We start from the raw sequence: 6,536 nt of genomic DNA, 5'->3' as shown, positions 1-6,536 counted from the left end.
TACAACTTCCTAGCAAAAAAAAAAATTGTTTCCAAAATTGTGCTGATGTAAAGGAGACATGTGGGTAATGTTATTTATTAACCATTTTGTGTCACATAACTCTCTCGTTTAACAGAATAAAAATTCAAAATTTGAAAACTGCAAAATTTTCAAATTTTTTGCCAAATTTCCATTTTTTTCACAAATAAATACAAAAATTATCGACCTAAATTTACTAATAACATGAAGCCCAATATGTCACGAAAAAACAACCTCTGAACCGCTAGGATCCGTTGAAGCGTTCCTGAGTTAATACCTCATAAAGGGACACTGGTCAGAATTGCAAAAAACGGCCTGGTCATTAAGGTCAAAATAGGCTGGGTCATGAAGGGGTTACAACAATTTATTTCCATTTTCCCATTAGGGTTAGGGTTGGGGCTAAAGTTAGGGTTGGGGCTACCGTTAGTGTTTGGATTACAAGTACATTGGGATTATGGGTTAGGGTTATGGTTGGGATTATGGTTAGGGGTGTGTTGGAGTTAGGGGTGTGGTTAGGGTTGGGATTAGGATTAGGGGCATGTTTGGGTTAGGGGTGTGTTTGTGTTAGGGTTTCAGTTAGAATTGGGGGGTTTCCACTGTTTAGGCACATCAAGGGCTCTCCAAACACGACATGGCGTCCGATGTCAATTCCAGCCAATTCTGCGTTGAAAAAGTAAAACAGTGCTCCTTCCGAGCTCTGCCATGCACTAAAACAGGGGCTTACCGCAACATTTGGGGTATCAGCGTACAACTTTTGGGGTTCAATTTCTCTGGTTACCCTTGGGAAAATAAAAGTTTTGGGGGCTAAAAAATTTGTGGGAAAATGATTTTTTATTTTCACGGCTCTGCGTTATAAACTGTAGTGAAACACTTGGGGGTTCAAACTGCTCACAACACATCTAGATAAGTTCCTTATGGGGTCTACTTTCCAAAATGGTGTCACTTGTGGGGGGTTTCAATGTTTACGCACATCAGGGGCTCTCCAAATGCAACATGGCGTCCCATCTTAATTCCAGCCAATTTTGCATTGAAACGTCAAACGGCGCTCCTTCCTTTGCGAGCTCTGCCATGCACCCAAACAGTGGTTTACCCCCACATATGGTGTATCAGCATACTCAGAATAAATTGTACAACTTTTGGGGTCCAATTTCTCCTGCTACCCTTGGTAAAATAAAACAAATTGGAGCTGTAGTAAATTTTTTGTAGAAAAAAAGTTAAATGTTAATTTTTTTAAACATTCCAAAAATTCCTGTGAAATACCTGAAGGGTTAATAAACTTCTTAAATGTGGTTTTGAGCACCTTGAGGGGTGCAGTTTTTACAATGGTGTCACACTTGGGTATTTTCTATCATATAGACCCCTCAAAGTGACTTCAAATGTAATGTGGTCCCTAAAAAAATGGTGTTGTAAAAATGAGACATTGCTGGTCAACTTTTAACCCTTATAACAAAAAAAAAAATGTTGGTTCCAAACTTGTGCTGATGTAAAGTAGACGTGGGAAATGTCACTTTTCAAAATTCTTGCCAAATTTCCATTTTTTCACAAATAAATGCAGGTAATATCATAGAAATTTTACCACTATCATGAAGTACAATATGTCACGAGAAAACAATGTCAGAATCATCAGGATGTGTTGAAGCGTTCCAGAGTTATGACCTCATAAAGGGACAGTGGTCAGAATTGTAAAAATTGGCCCGGTCATTAACGTGCAAACCACCCTTGGGGGTTAAAGAGAACCTGTCACCTCCAAAATCGAAGATGACCTAACCCCACCGGCATCAGGGGCTTATCTACAGTTTTATGTAATGCTGTAGATAAGCCCCCCGATGTATCCTGAAAGATGAATAAGAGGTTAGATTTATACTCACCCAGGGGCGGTCCAGGTCAGATGGGCGTCGCGGTCCGGGGCCTCCCATCTTCTTACGATGACGTCCTCTTCTTGTCTTCACTCCGCGGCTCCGATGCAGGCGTACTTTGTCTGTCCTGTTGAGGGCAGCAAAAAGTACTGCAGTGCGCAGGCGCTGGGCCAAAGTACGCCTGCGCCGGAGCCGCGGCGTGAAGACCAGAAGAGGATGTCATGGAATGAAGATAGGAGGCGCTGTACCGGGACCGCCTGCCCTGTTGAATATAATCTAACCTCTTTTTCTCCTCTTTCAGGATACATGGGGGGCTTAGCTACAGCATTACAGAATGCTGTAGATAAGCCCCTGATGCCGGTGGGCCTAGCTCACCTTCGATTTTGGGGTGACAGGTTCCCTTTAAAGAGCACCTAGACATGTTTGGTGTCTATGAACTTGTAATGACCTGGATAATCATAATGGACGGTCAGTTTTAGCATATAGTGAACCTAGCAAAAAATCGAAACAAAAAACAAAAGTGTGGGATTGCACTTTTTTTGCAATTTGATCGCACTTGGAATTTTATTCCCGTTTTCTGTTACCAGACATGCTAAAATCAATGAGGTTGTTCAAAAGTAGAACTTGTCCCGCAAAAAATAAGCCCTCACATGGCCATATTGAGGGAAAAATAAAAAAGTTATGGCTCTGGGAAGGAGGGGAGCGAAAAACGAAAAAAAGCTCAGTGGGTGAAGGGGTTAAAAAGCCAGAAGAGGAGAGTAGAATGGAGTATGAGGATCCAGGAATCAGCTCTGATGTAGAGGCCTCCGTGCTGAGCTGTGTACAGATTGTCCGAGGTCCTCGCTCCCGCAGCTCCGAGGGGCTCCTGCCCTCAGCCGGCTACAGAGTGGTTATGGGGAGATCCTCCCTCAATATCACCTCCGATTTGGTCGCAACCATTAGCGACAGCAGTTGGACATCCGCCGCTCCAAGGCGGGTGCTGCTTGGCTTTACGTCATGGGAGCTGATGACGCACTTCCGCTAAGCTTCCTGGTTCTTACTGATGAGCAGCTTGCCAGAAACAAAGATGGAGGAAACTAGTGAGACTCACGGTGAAGTAGCGGTAGAAAGCGTGCCTGCACCTGCAGCCTCACCGGCCACCGAGGAGCCGCTGTGCGAAACCAGACGGAAAAGTAAGTGCTTGTCATGGAGTGGAGTCCCAGCCAGCCTGCAGGGGGCGCTGTGTGCTCCTCAGACAGTTCTCGGGGCGTGTAAACTAGCGGTGTGACAGTATAGAGGGGTGTGCGTGCTGCTGGTGTCTAGGGGCTGCTCGGCCAACGAAAGCTTCCATCTATCATGGGGTATACACGCCGGCGGGCGCCACCGCTGCAATCCGCTCCTTCATCAGCCTTTACTCCCCGGACCCCCGAGCTCAAACCTCAGCGCCGTGGGCACATGACGCCATCGCTTCAGGCACCGCGCAGAGGAGGCGAGAGCCAGCGCTGTCATTCCCCAGTCACTCCTACCGCCTGGCCGCCGCCGCCGCTGTGGTGGCCAAACAACCCCTCTAGGCTACGTTCACATTTGCGTTGTGCGCCGCAGCGTCGGCGCCGCAGCGCACAACGCAAACAAAAACGCGGCAAAACGCACGCTAAAACGCTGCGTTTTGCGCCGCATGCGTCGTTTTTGGCCGCAAGTTGGACGCAAAAAAAAATGCAACTTGATGCGTTTCTTGCGTCCAACGCTTGCGGCCATGCGGCGCTAAACGCAGCACAACGCATGTCCATGCGCCCCCATGTTAAATATAGGGGCGCATGACGCATGCGGCGCCGCTGCGGCGCCCGACGCTGCGGCGCTGACCGCAAATGTGAACGTAGCCTAAGCCTGGATACAAATGAGCATGCTCCGAACTGCCCCTCACGGAGTGACTGCAGCTTGTGGCTATAGACCAGACAACCCCTGATCGTCCATGTTATGATGTGGCTTATAGTAAGTTCTATTCTTCCCAGTAGCAGCGAATCAAAGCCATAGAATTTACTACTTTATATAAATCATACCGCGCCTGATATTCAGCTGTTCCATGATCAATAGCTGTAAACGCAGGGGCTGTCTGAACACGCGAAGGGGGGCGGCTGTCGCCACGTGCAGGCCCCCTTGGATCCACATTTTCCAATGCACTGTCAATACAAAATAAATCTGCTCACCTCACCCTGTTCCCTCACTGCTTCAGTCTGCGCTGTGTGCCTATCCACAGCCGGTGCAGTGTAGCGATGCCACTGTGCCCGCTGAGCGCTCAGTCACGCAGGCTCAATGATGGAAGAGGTCGCTGACTGCTCCCTGTCACATCATTTTCACCGGTTTCTGCATTCATTATGACCCCACGTACCTGCCACGGCACATGTATCTCTCTCTCATCTGCATCCCTCACCTCCGATACAGAACTGAGCAGCTCTAGAATAACACTATATAATTGGTCTGTCTACCATATAAAGGGACTCTGTCAGCACAGAATGACTGTTCACACCAAATACAGGCACTCATGGCGTGTGTGTATATACACCTTCCCATCTGCTTGATTCCCTCTATCTCCATCCTTCTCTGACTCTATGAAGCCAGAGTTGTCGATCAAAGCAGAGTGGGTGAGGATAGGTGGGAAGGTGTATATCTTACCTTCCAACTTTTGAAGAAGAGAAAGAGGCCACGCCCTGACCACACCCATTTCACAACTAGTTACACCCATATCGACGCCCTAACCACACCCATTTAACGCTGCTCATCACACTGTTTCATAAACAATAATTATCAAAAAAATATGGCCACACAGTGCTCCATAGTGTATAATGGCCACATATGATGCTCTATACTGTATAATGGCCACACAGTGCTCCATACTGTATAATGGCCACACATGATGCTCCATACTGTATATTGGCCACACATGATGCTACTTACTGTATAATGGTAAGCCAAAATTGATGCACAATACACAGCGTGTCATACACAATACACCTGTGCCCATACAGGGGATCAGTATATAACAAAATCCCATGCAGCAGTACGATAAACCCTACATAGAAATACTGCACACAGCGGAATCAATATCAAAGTATTTTATTTAATAACCAAAATTAAAAGAATACCAGACAATAAATAGGATACTTTGAAAGGTGATAACTACATTGGGGCCGCAGGTCAGAGGCTATGAACATGCTAATACTAATACCAATGTCCCCATTAGAAAGTAATTGGTGTGAATAGTGGGTTCATATACAATTAAGAAAAATACACTAAGCTGGTAAAGAGCATCCAGCAGCAACACCAAATCAGACATTAGGAAAGTAAATAACATTTATAAAGCATATTTACCTCAGACCTGCGGCGCCACCACCCCATAGGGGTGCTCTGTACTGAATGAGTACACATGATGCTCCATACTGTATAATGACCACACATGATGCTCCATACTGTATAATGACCACACATGATGCTCCATACTGTATAATGGCCACACAGTGCTCCATACTGTATAATGGCCACACATGATGCTCCATACTGTATAATGGCCACACATGATGCTCCATACTGTATAATGGCCACACATGATCCTCCATACTGTATAATGGCAACACAGTGCTTCATACTATATAATGACCCCACATGATGCTACGTACAGTATACTGGCCCCACGTGATGCTCCATACTGTATAATGGGCTCACATGATGCTGTATACTGTATAATGGCCCCACATGATGTTTTGTACAGTATAATGGCCCCACATGATGCTTCATACAGTTTAATGGCCACACATGGTTACCCCATCATTGCCCTCACACCCCCATCATTGCCTTCTCCATGACTAAACACACCTACACACACACACCCCTCTCACCGCACTCCCTCGCAGCAGCCGGCAAGCTTCCACTCCTGCAGCGCTGAATGATGTCATGTCATCCAGCCGCGCTGCTGACTGCTCACGTCGCTGCAGCTCCGGTACACCACTGATAAAGATCTCAGTGTCTCCTGTGCCAGTGTCAGAGCGAGGAGCAATATCTGCTCCGATCCGACACAGCGTCTGCTCCATACACACAACTCCGCTCCGTACACCTTGTACACACACACACACACACACACACACACACACACACACACACACACACACACACACACACACACACACACACACACACACACACACACACACACACACACACACACACACACACAGCTCTGCTCCGTACACACACACACACACGGCTCTGCTCCGTACACACACACACACACACACACACACACGGCTCTGCTCCATACACACACACACACACACACGGCTCTGCTCCGTACACACACACACACACACACACACACACGGCTCTGCTCCATACACACACACACACACACGGCTCTGCTCCGTACACACACACACACACACGGCTCTGCTCCGTACACACACACACACACACACACGGCTCTGCTCCGTACACACTCACACACACACACACGGCTCTGCTCCGTACACACTCACACACACGGCTCTGCTCCGTACACACTCACACACACGGCTCTGCTCCGTACACACTCACACACACGGCTCTGCTCCGTACACACTCACACACACGGCTCTGCTCCGTACACACACACACACACGGCTCTGCTCCGTACACACTCACACACACACACGGCTC

General features: G+C 47.4%; 1 protein-coding gene across 2 annotated transcripts in view; it reads left to right on the top strand.

The window, feature by feature from the left end:
• Positions 1 to 2,819: 2,819 nt before the first annotated feature.
• ATG12 (autophagy related 12) overlaps positions 2,820 to 6,536 on the top strand; it is a 73,871-nt gene continuing 70,154 nt past the window's right edge. Inside the window, exon 1 of one of the 2 annotated variants that reach the window (XM_077250645.1) lies at positions 2,820 to 3,046. In XM_077250645.1, coding sequence (XP_077106760.1) covers positions 2,917 to 3,046 — 130 coding nt within the window. In that variant the 5' untranslated portion in view covers positions 2,820 to 2,916. The remainder of the gene's footprint in view (positions 3,047 to 6,536) is intronic. The other variant, XM_077250644.1, reaches the window with a different exon arrangement.

Source organism: Ranitomeya variabilis, chromosome 4 (genome assembly GCF_051348905.1).
Source record: "Ranitomeya variabilis isolate aRanVar5 chromosome 4, aRanVar5.hap1, whole genome shotgun sequence".
Classification (NCBI taxonomy): domain Eukaryota; kingdom Metazoa; phylum Chordata; class Amphibia; order Anura; family Dendrobatidae; genus Ranitomeya; species Ranitomeya variabilis.
The sequence above is the reverse complement of the archived record's forward strand: the minus strand, read 5'-3'. Positions and strand labels throughout refer to the sequence as shown.